Genomic DNA, 20,951 nt, shown 5'->3' with positions numbered 1-20,951 from the left:
GGAATAATAGTTGAAGAATGAATAAAATTAAGATTAAAAGGGATAAGGATTGTAATATATACAATTAATAAATTGTACATAATTGATTAACATGATTGTAACTTTTGTTCGAAGACAATATCGTCGAATATATTCTGAGGATATAAATCAGTAACAAATGATGGGTTTTATTGAAATGAGATTGATCATGCACCGATTCATCAGTGTATATTTTTTCATAGTTTGACAGTAAATTGAAATCTTATGGTTAGTGTATTTCAAATTTGTTATGAATAGTAGTTCATTGGAATTGTCGCTTATCACAAAATCAATCAAAAAACTTTCAACTTAGGGAATATAAATATAAAATGCCATAATCATTTACATTTAACAAGATATTTCGCTTGTAAATGTACATTTTCATTCATTTAAGTTGCTCATGTTTTCAATAGAAAAGTGTACCGATATTCAGTTTATTAATTCAGTGAATTATTCCGATTATATTAACTACAAGTCTTCAATGGAATGCATCTTATAGTATATTGAATTTGTTTATCACTTGAATAAAGCTAAAACAACAATTGAGGCAGAATAATATAAATTCATCATATTTATCATCCGTTGCTTATCACCACTGAAGTATGACATAATGAAAAACAATTGACATTGATGATGGAAACAATTAGAATAGTAAGGATTATCAATATTGACGTTATATATATCCCAAAGGATTTAAGACTGAGGGGCGCAATGGCTCGGTATTTAATTGATACCTGATATATCATTGACATTCCATAATCCTTCAAAATCATTAGCAGACAAAATTGCGTCTCCAGTGTAATGAAACAATAGCAATAACGTAACTCAAACCTAACTTGTATGTCCAGAAAGAGACAATAATCGACTTGTCCCCACATTGATAAATTATGATTTTATGTTAGTCTTTGTTATTATTTTATTAGTGTTCATTTTGTTATGTAGTCTTTGCCAAACTAAGATTTATTTTATATATACCAAAATTATCTCTTCATTCATCGGTCATTTCATTCACTTAATTCACTGGACTTATGTAAACTGTTCAAAGCCTGTTTAGTTATTACGTAACTCATCGACTTTTTATTCTAGCGCTAACCTCGTGATGCAGTTTGATGGTTTCCTAAATATACGACCAATCCATCATCTTTTATTAATTTCCTTTTCAGCTGGAAGCTGGTTTGTTCTTTCCCACTGTGAGCTGTAGCTCTTCCGGAGTTACCGCTGGTTTCAAGCCCAGGTAGAACCGGAGGGTTGAGCATGGGGTTAACAACCCAATCTCATAGAAAACATCCTTGCTAAAAGTATACTATCCAGAATCAACAAATCAAACCACTTAAATTCTTCCTAGGAAGTTGAAGGATCTTCATTCAGAAAAACTATGGTGAAAGCTGAAATTCTTCAGAAATCAACAACCAGAGAAACATTATATATATATATATATATATATATAATCTTTGCTATTGTAATTGTTTCCGTTATCATTGTCAATTATTTCGCATTATATTATACCTCAATGCCATGTCTTAATGCATAAATGGTTGTAAGCAGCAGATGAGAAACCACGAAATATGATGAATTTATATTATTCTGCCTCAACTGTTATTTGAACTATATTCAAATTCATAAAGGAAAGGGTTGATTTCCTGTTATTTATGATTGCATAATGACTAAAGAAGTATTTGCAATTATAATAAACACCTCCTTCGAAACCTTTCATAACTGATTTCGGGTTACTTACGATCCATTTCAAATTAACTTTTCGTTTAGCATTTAATCTCCAATTAAACAATTATCTTGTAGTCTTATGTTTAATGAGTTTATGAATAGGTCTAAATATATTTTACTCAATATTAACCCTATTTGCTCGTAACTCTGTCAGGTAGTAAGACTTCATCATTCACATATTGTAAAACGTTTAATATGTGATATTTATCAAGGAAGTTATATAAATAGCTTATTACATAATATTTGAAAAAGGAATAAATATGATCATGTATTAGTTTAATATGCCAAATAACAGATTAATGAAAGATAGAAACAGTTTAAAATGAAGTGCATTTATTGATTAATCTTCAACTCCGTATGCACATTATTTTGTTGTCGCATATTTTTAGTTAATAAAGGATATATTTATACAAATAATGTTTGTATAGGTTGTTGTCGGTTTATATATTTTTATCAAAAGACCGACTATACGAAAACTGAATTATATTTATTTTATTAAGTGACTAAAAGAAAAGTATACGTCAATATCTATCAGTTTATGTGATTTTTCGGAGCCGGTTATATTAGTTGTACGAACAAAGCTCTTTTGAAACCTATCTTCGAATAACACCTTGCCTGGTTAATTAAAGAAATCCAGAAGTCTGTTAAAAATCTAATCCTGGAACACCTCATTAGTTTTAATCATGATACTTCACACGCATTCCATTTCAAAAAATCCATATACTTAGAAGATAAATCGAAAACTTGTATTCAGCAGATGATTTAACTGTACACTAATTCAAGTCTAATCTTTATATACAAAATCAGTTTGTCCAGTCTTGTAGACTCAAGGGCTATTTAGATCTTATCATTTTCCATAAGCCAATGAATAACTAACTATATAATTGTCTTGAACTATTTTATTTCTAACAAACTATTCGTCATACAATACCAGTTCAAGCTTTACTGTTACACAAAATCTCTTTATTTAATCACGTACCGTAGTATTCGATATTTGACACTTTGATTATCGTTTGTTTATTTTTTGTTTCTTAATGATACAATACCCTTCTATCTACCTATAAATTATAATTTTAAGTAGATAAATTATCGATAAATATGATTGTATAAATTACTCAAATGAAAGAATTGAAAATCAAAATTGTCTCCGAACAAACGTTCTTATTTCTTCTATAAAAGGGTTACTATGATTAAATGTTTATAGTTTATATAATTTTCGTTTTACTCTAAACATTATTTTGGTAAACTATAGATATCGCTATCGATTTTTAACATGCGAGACCGAAGGTCTTGGGTTCGAATCCTGACGATGTGATCGTGGATGCTCATTGATGTGGAATCCCATAATAGAATGAAACAACCGTCCAGTGCTTCAAGATTTTCAATGATGATCTAACATCAGTCGATTCATGATCTCAATCAAAAAAAGTATATTTCCACACTATTGAATTTCTCATCTAATGATAACAGATTATTATTATTATTACCTGTATATTTAAGTATCATAATGATTATAGTCGTTATAAAACATTCTCAAACAAATACTTTAACTGTTCATGATGTTTGCATTACATGTTTGCATAGATTCATATTATTCAAATGACAGAAATCAGGAATAAAGAATAATATGCTATTCCTGGTCCTACAGTAATCATTTCTTGAACGAACTTGTGGAATCAATTCAATGATTGTCCTTGTAAAAATTAAAAAAATCTATACTTTTGAAGATTTATGAAATATTCATGATAACTGTTTCCACAATATTTGCCTTATAGTTGTTAAGCTGTAAAAATATTCTATACATTTTTGTTTAAGTAAAATGAATCAGTAGTGTTACCATAATGTACTAATAAGAGTTTCTATCAGATTTTTACACATTTTCTGGGTAAATTTTTATTTAATTTGTATAAGTATGCTGTTTTACAAATCATCTTTAAGATCAAAGAGAAAGAATGTATTTGTAAAATATCAGCGAATGAATTCGAAGTAAATTCAACGTATCGACTGGTGATCTGGTCTAAGCTTTTTCAAGGAGAAACATGTACCTAATTATATTTGATAATTTTGATGTTTGATTATATTTTGTTTAAGGAATTATCAGGTGAAACGTTGGTTTTACTTTAAATTCATTCAATGAAACTTTACAAATACATTCTTCCTCTTTAATGTCTCATATGTACTCGGCGCCTAAATACTGTGTAATTATTCGATGAAAGTTCTTAAGATAATTGAATCTTTCAAAATCAGATGGGTTTTGTGGAGACCTCGACCCCTGCGAGGTCGTGGATGTGCACTGCCGAGGAGTCCCACAATAGGACGAAACGGCCATCCAGTGCTTCCAGGTTTTCCATGGTGGTCTAGCTTCAACTGACTCATGATCTTTCTTTTTACTGTTACGAACTCAACAAAATAGAAATAGGAAATATCTTGAAATAATGTAATGAAGAATTAGCTTGAATAAGGTCTTGATGAGATTCAACAAAATGTCTGATTTAATTTATGAAATGAAGTAATATAATGAATTGCAAATTAGTTTTCACACTATATGTATGTTTTATAGATTTTAATGAGGAGAAAGTTGACATAAGAAAAATAATGAAATAGTATGATTTTATAACGAACATATTTTATGTGTGCAGAACCAAACATTTTTAGGGATTTTATTTTTGTTCATCTAGTAGGTGACTGTTGAATATTAGAACGTAATTTTCAGTGAGGATTTCAGTTCAAATTCTAACTTTCAAGTTATTTTCTTTTTGACTTGGCATGCTGATAGAAATCAAGTGTAAGATAGTTTCAGATGATTGAAATCGAATCCCCAGTAGAAATAATACTCTTATATGTAGTGCACGTACATATATTACACACTGCAGAAGGGGATGAATCAATTCAGACAAAAACTGTTTACTTTTACATACGAACAAACTTAACAAATAATCATGAGATAATATCATGAATTATGTTCCATATAACAGATTTATTTTCATTTTCATGTTTGAAGAAAGTTCATTTACACCTGATACCTTAATTTATATAACGTTATACTTTGCTCCGAATATCAGTCAAATATTCGTCTTAGTAATTATTTCATTTATTTGACCTCATAAACTCAAATATGATAATAAACTAATTTCATAAAAGTTAATAATTAGAGTATCATCTTAAAGTAATTGGTGTTAATATAATTACAAAATATAGTTTAGATAATGAATGTAAACAATAACAAAAGTTATCTTACGAAAAGGTACAAATCTTAATAAAAAAAATGAAATCTATTCAATGATAACCATCTTTTACTGTTATGGAGGAAATAAATGACTAGATTACAAGTATCATCTTTATTTCATTTCAATAAATTAATAGTTTACTTGTGTAACCATGATTTAATTGATTAAAATGAGACTGTAATTGTTTATTTGATGGCAAATATGTATTCTGAACAGATTACTTTGATATTGCTGTTACACCACAAATTTTTAAGTAAACATAGTGAATAGTAGTGAGATTCAAGACTCACGTTTCGTCCTAGTCGGGACTAGTTGAATAAACGTACTTCCATACTAGCGTCGTTTTTTATACCAGGACTTCAATTTGTTATACAATCTATTTGATACCTGGATCAAGATAAGTGAATCACCTGTTGGGTGTTCGAAGCGTAAGGTATAAGGTTCAAGTTTCAAAGCAATTATCAACAATGGGATGTAGGTGGATCCAAATGATGAGTAACAAATAAAATTAAAAAAAAGTGTCTTAGATACTAATAATAACCTCTATTCATGTTTAAATTAATATGTTTTGTTGAGAGATTTATGACGACAAGTTTATTTTTTATAATGTAGTGTGATGATAGTAAAACTGAACCTTATTTCAGTTTCATAATGAATTAATTTAATAATTCAAATATGTACGCAAAAATAATGAATGATGAATAATTTACGAATCTTTAAAAGAGGTTCTATAGAAATGAAGTGAGTGAATCAACTTGAAGATATTATTAATTTATGACAATAAATGCAAAGAGATTACTTTGATACACTTTCGAAATTCGAGACTAAACAAAACATAAAACCAGAATATAGTAAGCAGAGATGGATGGTGGATAGCAGTGGAAACCTGGATGCGTGTCTCGTTCTATTTAGGACTCGTCGGCTGCATGTATCTGCATCCCAGAGTTACTGTCCACTTCGGAGCTCGAACTCACTATCGTTCGCTCCAAGCACCATCGTATTATCCACTTAGATACTAAGTCCAGATAGGCACTAGTTTGTGTAATGGGGAAAATTTCACCTCGATCTCGTATCGGTTATTTGGGTCTTCCCATTGACGCAGGAACATCAAGCTGATAAGTACCAAATGGGATGAGACGCACGTCCTGCATTCCACTGTTAGTCACCATCCATATCTGCTAATAATGCTTGTGAACTGAGGTGATATCGAAGCAATCTGCATAGGATGCCTATATACCAATAAGAGAATGATCAATTGAAGTCCTAAATGTCAATCGAAGGATTCAAACAACCATTACAAATATGAAGTACTGACAGTCATTATTTGCTGAAAGTAAAAATGGTAGATTTCAGAGATAAAATGTTTTACGTATAATACATGAACCTACTTTTCCCTTCAATGTGCATAATGCTTCTTTCCAAAATTTCTTCTTTTTTTGATTGTTAACTGGAAGTTCTATTTTACCAGTGGCCATCTATAAAAATTGAAAATTGAAAAAAGAAGTTTATTAGAGAGTAATGAAGAATAGGAATTTTGTAGCGAAAATATCAATTCATCTTGTTCCGGATCATAGAACTAATATATAAATCATTTGAAAAACTATTTTTATGTATAGGACAAAGATATAGTTAGCAAATCTTGAAAATTAACGCACTAATACACATGTATCATGAAAGAATGCGTAATGTCAACTTGTCTAATTGAGTTATATATAATAGAAACAATCCGATTTACATAAGAGCATACATTGTAACAAAAACAGCGGGGGGGGGTTTAATAGAAAAATAAATTCTTTATAATTGTCGAGTTTGTAATTTTTTCTACTGTCACGACTTACGACTTAGTTGCAAGTCGACTAATTTAAAGTGCAAGTTATTATTTATGCTTCTTATCCAGTAAAGTCTTTTCAAAAGTAACTATCGTTCAAAAACTTGGAACGTATGTTTTGTCTGTTTTCATGTTTTAAGTTAAAATAATTCACTTTATAATGGAAGTCATTTATTTTCTACTTTGATCATCACTAATTTTTAAGTATTTTACCTAGTGAGTAAGACATAGAAGCCATTTCTTTGAATGTTTGACGATACAAACAGATAAGGATTTTAACTAAACGGTGAGTTTTCTATGCTTACGAGAATGTTTCTTCAACTATCAACCTACTAAGGTGCAAAATACGTCCAAGATAGGTAAAAACCAAATAAGTCAAACTATACTACTCCTTATATTTAAACAACTGAATGTTCCAAACAAATCCTAGACTATTTCAAGAGAAGGAAACCCATAATAAACATTTGTGTAATGTTGATAAGGCTTGAAGACGACTATATTTAAACAACTTTTTGGGCTTTGATGGAAGGTATACTCGGTCAATGAGAAAATTCTTAGTTATATATGATATTTTTTGCGTATGTGAACTTTCAGTTTAAACTCTGATGAACAGATTTTGTGTGCTCGTCCGTCTACAGGTCACTGGGTTTGTTTCGAGTATCAGTCAAGGACACATGCTTCAACAAGATCTCTCTGTAGACTAGGTTGAATCCTAATATCGGGTTAAAAGATCTGGCTGCAGACAGACATCTATAACTTTGGTTGTATTCCAATCCCTGGAAAATTAGAACTTCTTGGTAAGAGATAAATTTTCATGTTTAACTGAATAATTTTTATTCGTATGAGGTTGTGGATATAGTTAGGTTTTTGATTTAGACCATGAATTGGTCGAGGTTAGGCCATCATGGAAAACCTGGAGGCACTTGACGGCGGTTTTGTTCTAGTATGGGACACTTCAGATACGGGCATTCACGATCCCGCATGCAGGATCCAAACCCGGGGCCTTCGATCTCGGGCGCGACTCATGTGCTCATCGATGACTAGCTTCGTGAGTTCTAGTGAGAAGCCGTGACCAGTGGAGCTAATCCATATCAGGTAGAGACAGGTATCTACTCCAGTACAATGGAAGGTGGTTGCGCAATTTCGTGGATTGTTTGATGTTAGACACTAACACCGTCGGATGCCGGCTCAGTGGTCTAAGGGTTAGGCGTCCATATGAGAGACCGGAGGTCCTGTGTCGTTATCCCGAGTGCGAGATCGTGAAAAGTCTTGGAGTACAGTCATATTTAGGTTCCTTTTATAGCAACGAAAGTCATTTGACAGGTTATTATATTCAAACTTTGTTACGAAAGTAGTCCTTCAATTTTGGTAATCGAATCATAAGGCTGTTAGAAATTTGCACTGAACATCTTTATATGGTGAAAATCATTTACAATAAACTTTAATGTTTGTTATGTAAAAAGCATATCAAAAAATACTTGTGTATTCTACGTGAAAATGGTTAAATTGACTTTTTCTGGCTAGGTTTTTTAGCAAGATTCTCTTCTATGAGCTGGGTTGCTAACTCTATGCCCGACCCTTCTATCGTATTCGCGTTTGGGACTAATAGTAATCTTAGAACGGCTAGTCAGTGGTCTTTGATCAACGAAGGTTAATAACAGTAAGTAAATGAGTTAATGAGAGTATTTTCTTAATAACTATGTTCAATGCATGTTCATTTTCTCTGAAATTTATCTTCATAAATTTCATTTTCAGGTTGTTTTAGCTTAAATTAAATCGTGTTGCCAAAATTCATCGACCCTTTCCAGTTCATTATTTCATGATGATAACATTCAGCAGTTTAAAGATAAAAAAGAAAAAAAGTACATCTTTTAGATTCGGAAAAAATTCATTGATCCTTATTTAACTGCACATGATAATGTGTATTAAAAAGTTAGTTTCATTGTCTTTTTGACTGAAATAATACCAATCAAAAATGTACGGATTAAGTACTATACAATTTATCTAAAGAAAGACTCATTATTTTGAAAACAGATTTTTTTAAACATTAAAATGATAAGTTTACTCAAATTAAAGTAAATCGTAGTCTTATATCAGATGAAATTATTTTTAAAAGTTAAATATTAGGATTTTTCTCAGTATCTATTTCATGAATTTAGTTTCATTTATTATCTTGAAGAGAGAGAGAACAAAGAATTGACCAGAATAATATGAATTCATTTTATTTTGTTAGTTTATCATCAGTTGCTCTTACTTACTTACGCCTGTTACCTCTCATAGAGGAGCATAGGTCTCTCACTAGCATTCTCATCCAATTCTGTCCTGGGCAAGCCCTTCCAGTTGTTTCCAGTCGACATTCATTCTTCTCATGTCTGCTTCCGATTCCCGATGCAGTATGTGTTCTTCGGCATTCCTCTTCTCCGTTTCACTTCACGATTCCAAGTTAGCACACTCCTCTTGATGTAGTTTGATGATTTCCGAAATGTATTTCCTATCCACTTCCAACGTCTTTTCCTAATTTCCTCCTCAACTGGAACCTGATTTGTTCTCTGCCACAGTAGACTGTTGTTGATCATATGCGGTCAATGGACATTAAGTATTTTACGTAGATATTTGTTTATAAATACTTGTACTAAATTGATGATGATTGTGCTAGTTCTCGAAGTTTCATTTGTATGTTGTAGAACTGTCTTGACGTTGGTGTTGAAGATTGTGACTTTGATGTTAGATTGTATACATTTGTTTTGAGTTCCATATATTGTTCAAGTGTAGAAATGCTGTTTCTGTCTTGTCAATACTCTTCTTTACGTCTGCATCATATCTTCCACATTCATCGGTGATGCTACCTGACAAGGCAAGTGAACATTTTCATCTCCTCCAGAGTTTTTCCGTCAAATGTGATTGTGTTAGTGTTTTCCTTATCGTATTTGAGGATCTTGCTTTTCCTCCTGTGTATGTTGAGGCTTACTGCTGCAGAAACTGCTGCTACACTGTTTATCTTCATCTGTATTTGATTATGTGTATGGAATAGAAGGGCCAGGTCATTTGCGAAGTCGATCTTCATCAGGTGCTCACAAGCTATATAATTTTAAAATCACAGTTCTCGTGAAGTGTACGTACTCATAAAAGTAAAAATGAATATATGTCATCATGGTGGATGAGTGAGATTGAAGACACATAAAAAGTGTCCTAAGTAAAAATAGTATGTAAGAGAAGATTCTGCATCATCTGACATAGGAACAAGAGATAATAATGTTGAAATAAACAATTGATTATATGATGAAGAAGATCAACTCAAATTAAAATTAAGTAAGAATAACATAAGTTGCAATCAGTCAGTCAGAAGTGTAATTATGAGTCTGAATAACGTGACGAAATTAAAATAAGAGAGAGAAAATTCTGAGAACGATGAAATAAAATGACGATAGAGTCTCCGTGGTGTAGCTAAGTTAGAAGTCAGTTTGTAGTTAGCCTTCACTTCAGTATTGTTTTAAGATTGTGTTTATTCAGAAACTGAATTAAATAGATTCACCTATATTTTTGCCCCCAAATGCCCTGGTACGGCTGAGAGTGGGGAGAGTCCGCTCTCCCTCTCGAAATGCTCTCACATGGCCACGCGTATATAGCCTCTGCTAGAGAAGTCCTACTCACTGCCTTTTCGTGGCGGGGTGTTGTTTACGAAGATGAGAGGACGAAAAGCGAATGTCCGGCGCTTTAACCGGATTCCAAATCAATGGTGCACATGGGCTCCAGTATCCTGCGGGAACAAATGGCGTATGAACCAATTGTTGGTCACCGGCTTCCGTGAGATTGCATCTCCTCACGATGCTCCACTGCCTTGTGGGTTAGTCCTATAGGTCAAAGGCTCGGGGTGTGGCCCCCTAAGAAAACCACCTGCTTCAGTCTGGGCACCCGGACAGTATCACAGCCCTCACACATATCGAATGAGATTGGTGTGGCACATATGTATTTGGTGCCTCTTTGTACCAATATCTATGTGTTAAAATAAAATTCAAAAAATCTATATTTCTAATAAACGGATAATCTTTGACAACTAGGTTTAATCATAAGTGATATTTTGTCTTCTTGAATAAATAATAAGGACTTATTAAATATTGAAAAAAACTCGTTGTATACTATATTTTAAATGTATACTTTACTTCGAATTAGTGAAACAGTATTAAAGAAGTACCAAATAATTTGTAAATAAGGGGTGTATTTAATGAGATATCGTCAAGTCTAAATTTAACTGATATTAATTTTCAATGTGTATTTATTCTAAAGTTACTGCGAGTAACAAAGCAGGATAAAAAAAGAGTGTTGGGCATGAGCTGAGCAACCCAATCCCGTAGAAAACAACATTATAAAAATGTTGCTCAACAGAAAAAAATATTCAAGCTATTTAAACTCTTCCCACCGAGGAGAAGGACCTTCATTTCGGAAGGTAGAAGACTGGTGCCCCGTCTAACAACATAGGTACATGGAATGTGCGGAACATGTTGTAGACCGGGTGGAGCAATCAAACAGTTGAGAAAACGAGACGATACAATTTGGCGGTTCACGGAACAATTGAAGCCAATTCGACGCGAGATGGACAAAAGAGGTTAGATTCGGGAGAAGTGCTGTAGTATACCAGTCATTAAAAACAAAATGCTCCACACACTCAAGACATTGCTTTGATACTATCTAAATAAACCCGTAAAGCGTTTATCGGATGAGAATCCCATCGATCCAGGATCATAAAACCATCCTTCAAAATAAATATGGACGAGATCAAAATGAATGTTATCCAGCGGTATCCACTACCAATTAAAACAGCGATGTTGATAAAGATCAGCTTTATGGGAGGCTGTGGTCGATCGTAGGGGAATGACCAGGAAAGGACCTGACGATCCTGATGCGAAATATAAACATATACGTCGAAATGGATAACAATGGATCTGATGATATTTTAGGACGAAATAGACTGACTGGGAGAAGGGAACGAGAATGGTAATAGATTTGTAGACTGATTTGCATTCAACGATATGGTTATAAGTGTTACCACATTCCCTCACAAACACATGCAAGAAGCTACACGGGTCTCACCAGGACACACCACAGAGAACCAGATAGATCATATGTGTCTCAATAAAAAAATTCAGAATGGAAATGGAAGACGTGACAACCAAGAGAGGAGCTGACGCTGTTTCATATCACTATCTGGTGGTTGTAAAGATGAAAAGGAAGCTAAAGAAACAATGGACAGCTGGGGAAGGTGCATTGTGAATGTTTAATAAGCCTTCATTCAAAAATCTGAAAAAACTCAACGAATCCAAGATATATCTCAACAACAGGTCCCAAACCTTACAATGTCTGATCAGAGAGAAGGAAACCACTATGGAGTCAAGTGGGAAAGTATCAAAGAAGCACTAATTCCAACATGCAAGGAAATACGTTGATAACCTAGTAATGACAGCGGAAAAAGATGCAAGGTTAGGAAATATGAAACAAATATATGACACGACGAAGGAAGTAACAGGGCAATATAGTAAGCCAGTGAGACTGATCAAGGACAAAGAAAGCAATTCAATCACTGAGATTCAAGAGCAGTAGGACAGGTGGGTAGACCAGTTCGGCGAACTCCTGAATACACCAGAGTCACTGAACTCACCAGACATTGAGGCAGTACTACGGACATTCCTTTAGACGTCATTCCACAAGCGGAAGAAAAAATCAGACTGGTCATTAGATAAATCAACATTGGGAAAGCAACACTACCTGACAACGTACCAAATGTAGTACTGAAGTTAAACACAAGGTTGGCTGTGAAGATATTCCACATTCTCCCCAAAAAGAACCGAACAGAAGAACAAGTGCCACAGACAGACCAAAAGTAGCATACTTTATTATGAAGCTAAAGAATATAGATCTGAGAAATTGTGAGAAATACACAGGCATCACACTACTGTCAGTAGCATGAGATGTTTTCAACAGATTATCGTTGGACCGACTGAAATATTCAGTTGACGCATAACGTCGAGATCAACAGACTGGGTTCCATAAGGATCGGTTGTGCACAGACCAAACCGTGACACTATGGATCACCGTTGAACAATCAATTGAATGGAACTCGTCACTATACACCAACTTCATTGACTATGAGACAGCATTCGACAATGTGTATAGGAGAACCTTATGAAACTTTTTTCGACAATATAGAGTGAGTAACTGAGAACATCATCATCATCCGCAATTCACACGACGGACTACACTGAAAGGTCGTGCATGGAGGACAGCTCACAGATACCTTCCAATTGAAAGTCAGTGTCAGATAATTATGCTTACTCTCGACCTTCCTCTTTCTTCTGGTTTTTTGCAGACCTTGACATCTGAGGGGAAGCACGAATTAAAAAAGGATTTTTTGGATACACGTAGATGATCTGGACTTCACAGATGACCTAGACTTTCTATTCTATACTTGTCAACAAATGTAGGTGAAGACATATCTGGGCAGGATCATCGATGAACGAGGGAATCTGATGCTGATGTGAAGGTAATGATTAGTAAGGCTAGGCAGCATTCTTAAAATTGAAGAACATATGGAACTGAAAACAACTGTCATTGAACATCAAAGGGAAAGAGGAAGACTAAGTAAATTTTTTCGTCGGGAATTTGAAGCATACACAGAGGAATGAATAGTAACTAGAAACAAGTGGAAAGGATTGCCTAGGACAGAGTTCAATGGAGAATGCTGGTGGACAGTCTATGCTCCTCCTTGAGGGTTAACTGAAGTTATGTAATATATTATGATTTGAAATTAAATTATCACCACATATGAAGGTTGGAATTTTGATGATCCAGTGTTATATTTAGAGTATATTAGAATAAAGGTAAAACTATTCTTCATACTATTGTTATTACTCACATAGTTTCATCGTGTTTATCATAATTCGATTAACTATAAATGTATTTTTCATCCAGGTAATACATTCTCACCTACCAGATACAAAAATTTGTCTAATTTGTCTAAACGTTTCAAGAAAATTAGATTTAGGAAGAACATTCTTTCACACTTCATTCAACGATAAAGACATAAACACTTTCCTTCAAACTCGTTTGATTTCTGTATATTAAATAAATTGAATTTTATCCCCATTTGTTAAGTAGCAGCTACCATCAGTTAACTATTCTTACAATACAAGCTATATAAGAGAGAATTTCAGTGTAAGAGACTTATCATGTCTATATCTGATTGTGATCATTACTTAAAGTATAAGAAGAATTACTTACAAACCAAAACTTGTATCTGTATTCAGAATTTAATCATAATTTAGAGTAGAACTTTTTCAGTTTGCAAAAAGTATAAGAATTTTGTCTATACTTCAGTAACAATTCTTGTTGACTTTTTAACCATTATGAGTGTTTCTGTCATTTTACTAGGTTTTATCTTTACAATTAAATGTATAATTAGTGAAGTAAATAGGTGTATATCACAACTGTTATGATTAAACTATCACTTTCTTAGAAAGTAGAATAATATAATGAAGAACATTTCTGACAGACACCGTTACCATCATTATCATAGTGTCCCAATTATATTTTATTCGACATTTAACAAAAATGTGAATTTAGTTCATTTCATAGATTTAACAATTAAAACTAATGTGATTGTAACAGACAAGCTGTCTTAAAATTAGACTAACACTCAGTGAGCAGACACATAATTATCAGGAAATCAAGCAAAAGATATTCAAGCATAGTATCCATGAGTTCATATTTCTTACTTTAGTCAATTCATTATATTACACAATCACAATTTGACTGAATAAACATTTGAGACATTAAAGAGGAAGGATGTATTTGTAAAATCTCATCGAAAGAATTTAAAGTAAATCCAACATTTCACCTGATAATCTGGTCCAATCTATCTCAAAGAAATATAACATTTGGATTCACTTGGTGTGGTTTTACTTGTATCTTCTCATTGTTATTTAGGACTGCGATTGGTCAGTCTCTTAATGACATATGTGCATCCTGTGCGGATGCCTCAATATAGCCTTAAGTCACAGGCTTTTTTAATGAAAGATGGATAGTGGCCAGCAGTGGAATTCAGGACGCGTGTTTCGTCCCATTTGTGACTCGTCGGCTGGACGTACCTGCATCTCAGAGTTAGAACTCTGGGACTCGAACCCAGTACCGTCCGCTTCAAACACCATCTCGTTATCCACTTAGCTACTGAGTTCTGATAGCCATCTGCTTGTACAACTGTGATATGCAGGCACATCCAGCTGACGAGTCCCAAATAGAACGAAACTCGCGTCCTGGATTCCACTGCTAACCGCTACCCATCTTTGCTTACAATATAACATTTGGCTTATATAGTTATACTTTTATTTTATTATCCCATATATTAAATGTATATAGCCATTCTATACATTAGTTCAACTATGGTAATTGTTGGAAAAAAACTAATTAGACTGTTTAATAAAATGTATTCGTACAAGTAAAATATTCTTATTTGGATAAAAATCTCCCTTCTATTACACCATAAATATTATTAATTGGTTTTTGTTCTGGAAAAAAATTATAAAAAGCATTTTATTCAAAAGAATTATTTACTAGATACATAATTCTTTTGGAACAGTTGTCTTAACTTTCAATGATATTTCAGAAATATAAGATTTACCCTATTTATCTGTTTAATGAGAATTTCACTTTGTGGTCACAGGTAAACATGATGGATAAACACAAAACTGATATTATTTTATATATAGAACTATTTGAAAGTATTAAAACGTTTGGTTTGAATTATACATTTGCTTGATATACTAAAGTCTGTATATATATATATACTTATACTTTGGTATGTAATAGTATAATTAGTTCTGTGCTTATAATATCGAATTAGAATTGATGTATTGTATTAAGTAATCTAGTAAACTATGAGAAAACAATCATACAATCAGAGGTAAGTTCAAAGGAAAAAAACTGAATAAACTAATGGCATAAATATTTTGTCGATTTCTATGTCGAAATGTGTTGTTGAAGACCGTAAACTTACGCCTATTACCCCTGATGGAGAAACATCTGTTCTGAGCAATCTTTCCCAGTTGCTTCCAATTGACATTCATTCTTCTCATGTCTGCTTCCGATTCCCGATGCAGTATGTGTTCTTCGGCATTCCTCTTCTCCGTTTCACTTCACGATTCCAAGTTAGCACACTCCTCTTGATGTAGTTTGATGATTTCCGAAATGTATTTCCTATCCACTTCCAACGTCTTTTCCTAATTTCCTCCTCAACTGGAACCTGATTTGTTCTCTGCCACAGTAGACTGTTGTTGATCATATGCGGTCAATGGACATTAAGTATTTTACGTAGATATTTGTTTATAAATACTTGTACTAAATTGATGATGATTGTGCTAGTTCTCGAAGTTTCATTTGTATGTTGTAGAACTGTCTTGACGTTGGTGTTGAAGATTGTGACTTTGATGTTAGATTGTATACATTTGTTTTGAGTTCCATATATTGTTCAAGTGTAGAAATGCTGTTTCTGTCTTGTCAATACTCTTCTTTACGTCTGCATCATATCCTCCACATTCATCGATGATGTTACCTAGATACTGTAAACAATGATCACTAAATCTTACTTCGAATACTTAACCGTTATTTTATTTTTATTCAGTAAGAACTCATTATATTAGTAAATAATGTTTTATTCATGAATTAAACAGTTGAGGTAGTTCTTCCAATAAACATAGACGTATTGCTTATTTCACAAATGAACTTCCATCGACTTACGAAAAATTTGAATTTCTTCTTAAATATATGTTGATCCATGTGAAAAAGCATTGTAGTCAAACAAGTAACAATTAATCTGTTTGAGTCATTTCGATTCTCGTGACTGTAGTGGATTTTTTATACACATCGATCACTGAAAGATTATAATGGTTAGAATCTAAAGTGCATTCTTTAAGAGCTATACTACAAACAGTACGGAAACATGTATCATTCAGTGATCATTCCTGATTGCTAGCTACTATTTAAAAAAATCACATGTTATTATTCCTTAATGAATTAGAGTAAACAAAAATTGGTTAAAATTCTAATGTTCATTATCATTTTATGCTTCAATCAATGTAGTTTTCGATAGTTAAATGTAATGCTTTTTTTCAGTAGATTTGAACTCTGAATGATAAGATATAAAGATAAGTCTCATTCTTCATACGTATATATATGCATGCACCTATATTTGAATGAGTATAAGTATAAATACATATGTATGGATCCATGTATGCTGATCAGTCGGTATGAATATATTCAACCAATTATACATACGTATCAGTGAATAGACATGTTTATGTTTGGATGTATCTAAATGAATTTATGCATGCTTGTATTGACAAATGATTGACAGTACTGTTATAGTCTAATTAACAATATTAGTATTTCTCCACAATATATAAATTTATTATTGATACAGTATGAATGAGGTCAGTATTAGTTATAACATGTATTCAAAAAGTGACACCACAATGTCAAACATATACTTCCAATGAGCAATTATTAAAACGCTAACTATATGTCCTAGTTAATTATAATGATTGTGAAATACTGATATGTATCAGGGTATTAGGGAAAAACACAGTTTCCTTACAGGATATGTAATTTGTTATTTATAATGAGATTCATAAATAACGTTTGCAGATAAAGTTTTTGGTGACGATTGCTATCTGTACTGTTTCATGATAAAGTTGTTCAAATCGTATTCATGATACTTAACTCATATTAATAGATTCACTTAGTATTGTTTACTTGAATCTTTTCGTTGATGTTTAGGACTGTAACTGATCAGTCTGTTATTGGCATATTTGCATACTGTGCGTATTGCCTCGATATTGCTTTAATTTACCCGATTGAACAGGAAAGTGACTATCTGGACTCAGTAGCTAAGTGAACATCAATTCTGAATTGCAGATACATCCAGCTCACATTAATAGTATTTTAAGCTTGTGGTTGTGACAGTAAAGGCTTTAAGAATATTAATTTTTCTATTTCACTTGATCTTTTACTGTTAACTGACTCTACTTAACTGGTTAAACTTGAATCCATTAAGCGCATATAAATAATAATTTAAACACTCAATAAAAATTAGCCACTTCATTGTTCTAGCCTTGTAGACTGATAAACTTAGAAATCCTTCATAATTGTTGGGGTTCGTCGATTCCTAGAAATCACTTGGTGAACGTCTCATTTTTTGTCATTTTATTATGGAAATTTGAATTTCTCATTTTCTCACCAAAAGTGCCCATTTTTACCCTCAGTTTGTATTTTACACATAGAAGGATCCTAATTGTAATTGATTCGTTTCCTCTTTTAGCGTGTGTGACGTTTTCCGAGGACGTTTTTGTATATATATATACATATGAGTTGTGTCAGTGTTCTTCATGCTTCCAGCTGCTTGTGGACTATATACCTTTTCCTGCTGAATCTGGGCTTCCCCCTCTAGTTAACAGGTCTGGAGATCAGTTTAACAGCTTAGCTCGTCCTGTTGTTGTGTTGCTGGCTTTCATTCTGTTCGCTAGTTTCAGGTGATATCGTAATGATTTCATATATAGTAATAATAAAACCTTTTAAACTTGTCATTAGTTTAATCATTTATTTTCGGCATGTAAATGTCGGCTTCTGTATATTCCACTCGATATAGATTTATGTTATATGGACACAATCACAATGGATTTTATTAATCCCATTATGCATGCAAAGTCAAAGCATGATAGACCAATAGAAATAAGCACCTGGAATTACTTTAAATGTTTTCAAGTTAAATCGACCACATTAATATTCACTCGCAACTATTCATAAAGGTATAGTTAATGAGATTCTACTTTCACATTCTAGAGTTATGTATAAATTTCGGCTAAAATATATAGCAGTTATGACTTTGACCGATGAATCCCATGAAGAAACATAACTTTTCAAGAATATTAAGAAGCTGATGTTCTATATATGTTTGAACAAGACAAAAGCGATATAATCTGAAGAATAAAATACGTTATTCAAGTACTGATGTTTTTGAACTGCTACCAAATAGCTTAGAGTTATAAAGAGTAACATTCCTAAGAGATGAAGACTGGCTTCAGGAGAACCTCCTGGAATTCTAGTGAGAAGCCGTCACCAGTGGAGTTCAACCAGGTCTGTTGTGAGATATCAGCTCACTGAAGACAGTGGTGTTCGGTGGCGCAACGTCGTGCATTGGTTGAAGTTAGCCATTAACACCATTGGATGCCGGCTCAGTGGTTTAATGGGTAAGTGCTCGCGCGCGAAGCCAGTAAATCCTGGGTTCGAATCCCGCGGGAGGCGGGTTCGTGGATGCGCACTGCTGAGGAGTCCCATACTAGGACGAAACGGTCGTCCAGTGCTTCCAGGTTTTCAATGGTGGTCTAGCTTCAATTGACTCATGATTTCAACCTGTGAAATTATGAAAATCACAGTTTATTACACGAAAAGATTTTGATGGAGTTTTGTTCTCTGAACTGGATGTTTTGGTCGTAGAGCTTTCATCGTTCTTTTGAACGATATCATCAATACAACATCGAGCTCAAAGAACAAAACTCCATCAAAATCATCCACCTGCACTACAAATCTTCTCCATCTGAAGAAAAGATCACATGATTACGTAATTGATATAGATACACATATATACAAAATCTACTTTTACAACTAAAACGTCACGAGAAATAGAAATTAATTTGTGCTATTAAGTTTGAAATTAGTTAAGAATAATAGAAAGAAGCCATTGAATCAGAAAACAAAATGATGTTTTTTTACTGGAATAATTTATAGCTGGTTGATAACTTAGAGTTTAATCATGTGTTACATTCAATATAAACACTTGCTATTTAGCTTACTAAATTGACAGAATGAAGTTCACATTAAAAAAAACACATTTGAGAATTATTGACCTAATCTTGAACATTTAACTGATTCTTGTTTAATTTACTTTGTTTTTTTCTTATATACCTAAGACGTGTTAACAGACAGATTGATTATTCTTTAAGAATTTCCAATTAGATATTCAAGATTTATTCTTATGTTGTAATAAATAAGCTTCCTGAACTTATTGTTTTGCATATTGAAACTTTTTCTTTTTGTTTAAAATTGCGTTTTGTTTAAGAAAGCATCAACTTCTTCCTTCATTTTTTTTATAAAATTTAATTAATGCATAATATCTGCATGCAATACAGTTACAAAAGGGCTACATTTTACTCAACATTTACTTCCGGCACATATGTAATACTAATAATGATTCAAACAAATTAGGTTAATAATTTTGATTTTATATAAGATCATAAGTTTTAGGTCAAAAGGTTTCAATGTAAACTTAGTTGTTAAATTAGTGATAGAAAAAAAATCAGTCGATATTGATAATAATACGAACAAACAGAGATTGTTTTTCTTATTAAAAAGTTAATCCGTTTCATTGATTCAGATTAAAAACATTTTGTTAATAGTTTTAAAATGAAAACGCTTTTTTTAAATAAAGAAACCATGACGCATGAATTAAAACTAAGTTAAGAATGAGACGTTTGCCTGTCGTTAATATCGAGTACTGGTAATGTGGTGTGTGCTACTTATATCGACATAAGTAGTATATGACGTTAGTCGTGGACAGAATGTCTGGCAACAGAGAGACAAGAGGATCGAACAGTAAAGAATGGAAATAGAATGCGATTTGTATGAAAATTCAAGAACATTGACGTCTGAGTCATTTTGAGACGACTGATGGACATTTTGCAAATTAAGTATTTACTATATGATATTATATATTATATTATTTTATATATTATATTTCCCTTGAAAAGGCTTGGACCATATTGCAGGCGAAACGTTGGACCTACTTCAAATTCTTTCGCTGATATTTTACAAATACATTGTTCCTCTTTAATGTTTTAATATATGATTGTTCAATTTTATTAACAAGTCCTGTAATTTTGTGTCAATCATATTCGATTGTCTCCACTGGTGTTATTGTTCACTACAGTAGCACTATAATAATGAATTTAAATAATTTCTAGGGTGAAATGAAGGACTTCAGTGTAAATGTCAACATGCTGGTCACGGAATTCGGATATATCATACATCATTTCCGATTAAATATTTATAACTGTAAG

General features: G+C 32.7%; 1 protein-coding gene across 2 annotated transcripts in view; it reads right to left on the bottom strand.

The window, feature by feature from the left end:
* The window catches only part of MS3_00001581 (uncharacterized protein), a 79,198-nt gene that overhangs the window by 17,823 nt on the left and 40,424 nt on the right, over positions 1-20,951 (bottom strand). For both annotated transcript variants that reach the window (XM_051209046.1, XM_012940559.3), the window contains one exon: positions 6,356-6,442. In XM_051209046.1, the coding sequence (XP_051074468.1) occupies positions 6,356-6,442 (87 nt within the window). The remainder of the gene's footprint in view (positions 1-6,355; positions 6,443-20,951) is intronic.

Source organism: Schistosoma haematobium, chromosome 1, assembly GCF_000699445.3.
Source record: "Schistosoma haematobium chromosome 1, whole genome shotgun sequence".
Classification (NCBI taxonomy): domain Eukaryota; kingdom Metazoa; phylum Platyhelminthes; class Trematoda; order Strigeidida; family Schistosomatidae; genus Schistosoma; species Schistosoma haematobium.
This window is presented reverse-complemented; position numbering and strand designations above follow the sequence as displayed.